A 2,134-nucleotide genomic window follows, 5' to 3' on the forward strand; every position below is an offset into this window, starting at 1 on the left:
GAACAGAACTAGAACAGAACTAGAACAGAACTAGAACAGAACTAGAACAGAACTAGAACAGAACTAGAACAGAAATAGAACAGAACTAGAACAGAACTAGAATAGAACAGAACTAAAACAGAACTAGAACAGAACTAGAACAGAACTAGAACAGAACTACAACAGAACTACAACAGAACTACAACAGAACTACAACAGAACTACAACAGAACTACAACAGAACTACAACAGAACTACAACAGAACTACAACAGAACTAGAACAGAACTAAACAGAACTAGAACAGAACTAGAATAGAACAGAACTAGAATAGAACAGAACTAGAACAGAACTAGAACAGAACTAGAACAGAACTAGAACAGAACTAGAACAGAACTAGAACAGAACTAGAACAGAACTAGAATAGAACTAGCACAGAACTAGAAAAGAACGAGAACAGAACTAGATTAGAGAATGATCTATACACTAAATTCTTAGGTAAATATGTGATTATAGAAAATACCGTAGTTTCTACTCTTTATATATATTTCTGTGTCTGTCTAAATGTAAAATTTATTGATTTAATTGCACAACTATTATTTAAACTCATAAATTATTTTATACTATGCGTATGTAATTTATAGAACAAATTTATTACACAATATCCAATTAATTTCATTAAAATAAACACTTATCAAAATTATACAATATTTCAATAGCTATAAATGTATAAGCCTAATATTATTAGAAATATTTTCATATAAATTCCATTAAATTATACAACAGTATACGCGTATGAATAATATTAACTTGTTCAGCAACGGTTTCCTTTAAAATATGTTTTAATATTTTAACTTACACAAATACTTGTTTATCATCAAAATTTTCTATTTGTTGTATATTAAATGAAGCAACTACAACACAGCCTAACGTTATGCTAAACAATGTTTGAATATCCATCATCAATGTCATAATCATTAAATATAATCAATATTCATGGAAAACAAGCAATGAAATTTTTAAAATTTTATGCATAAATCTGCAGTATTTATAATTGAATTGAAAACATAGCGAAAAAAACACCAATTCAAAACTAAGCCATCATTGCATATTGCTGACTGGAATTCATCAAATTGATAAGTTTTCATGGTAAAATTTCTTGTTTTCATTAGTACGAAAAACATTTTTTCTAAAAATTGTATAGGAGCTTTTGTCATTAATTTTAGAAATGTTATTAAGCAAATACATATATTTAGCTGCATAGCACAAATCAATTATAATTTGTGATGACTTAAACAAAATATAAATGTGAAAAATAAATTCTGTCTTAAATTTACAACATTTTGTAATTTATGTTACATGCTGTGGCGGATAAAAATCTTACTTTAACAAATTATTATTTATAGTCTATTTTGCAATAAATTTCTCTGTTTATTGTCTTTTCTTGATAATATTAATAATAATAAAAAAACAACGCAAAAAACTGTAAATAAACATTACAAACTACCAAAACTCACCATGGTATCTGTGTATTCAATTAATTTATCTTCTGAAACATCATTTATTTTCTTGGCCTCTTTGAGTAAATCACGTAGGAAATTTTTTAGTTCGTCAGCTTCAATGTAGCCAGAGTTATCGGTATCATATTCACGCCAGATCTGAAAATGAGACAAAAGAAAATAAAGAAAACAATTTACATAATATCAACATTATAAAATGATATTCTGAAGCCTTAAAGTAGATCATAGATTTCTTTAAATATTAAACAGTTTATGTATGCTATGAATTCTATTGTTTAAATTTTTTTACCTTCATAAATTCCACACTGGATTCTAGAGGATTATCAAAACGGAACAATAGCAGGAAATTTTCTTCCATGGGTAATAACTGGGCCAACTAGAAGGTAAAATAAAAGATTTATATGATAACTTAAAATATTAATTTTATAAAAAATTGTCAATCAATGGTCGTAAAGTCAAGTCTAGTCTTTTGTTCAGTATGCAAACTAGTGTTTAGTCTAGTTTATAGTTTAGTCTAAAAGTTATAGTTTAAGTCTATAGTCTAGTCTATAGTCTAGTCTATAGTCTAGTCTATAGTCTAGTCTATAGTCTAATCTATAGTCTAGTCTATAGTCTAGTCTATAGTCTAGTCTATAG

The 2,134-nt window shown here is 26.9% G+C and overlaps 1 protein-coding gene across 1 annotated transcript in view; it reads right to left on the minus strand.

The window, feature by feature from the left end:
- Window positions 1-2,134, minus strand: part of LOC111683216 (calbindin-32) — a 28,933-nt gene that overhangs the window by 4,142 nt on the left and 22,657 nt on the right. Inside the window, 2 exon segments of the mRNA XM_046955860.1 lie at window positions 1,486-1,636; window positions 1,788-1,874. Coding sequence (XP_046811816.1) covers window positions 1,486-1,636; window positions 1,788-1,874 — 238 coding nt within the window.

Source organism: Lucilia cuprina, chromosome 6, assembly GCF_022045245.1.
Source record: "Lucilia cuprina isolate Lc7/37 chromosome 6, ASM2204524v1, whole genome shotgun sequence".
In the NCBI taxonomy this organism is placed as follows: domain Eukaryota; kingdom Metazoa; phylum Arthropoda; class Insecta; order Diptera; family Calliphoridae; genus Lucilia; species Lucilia cuprina.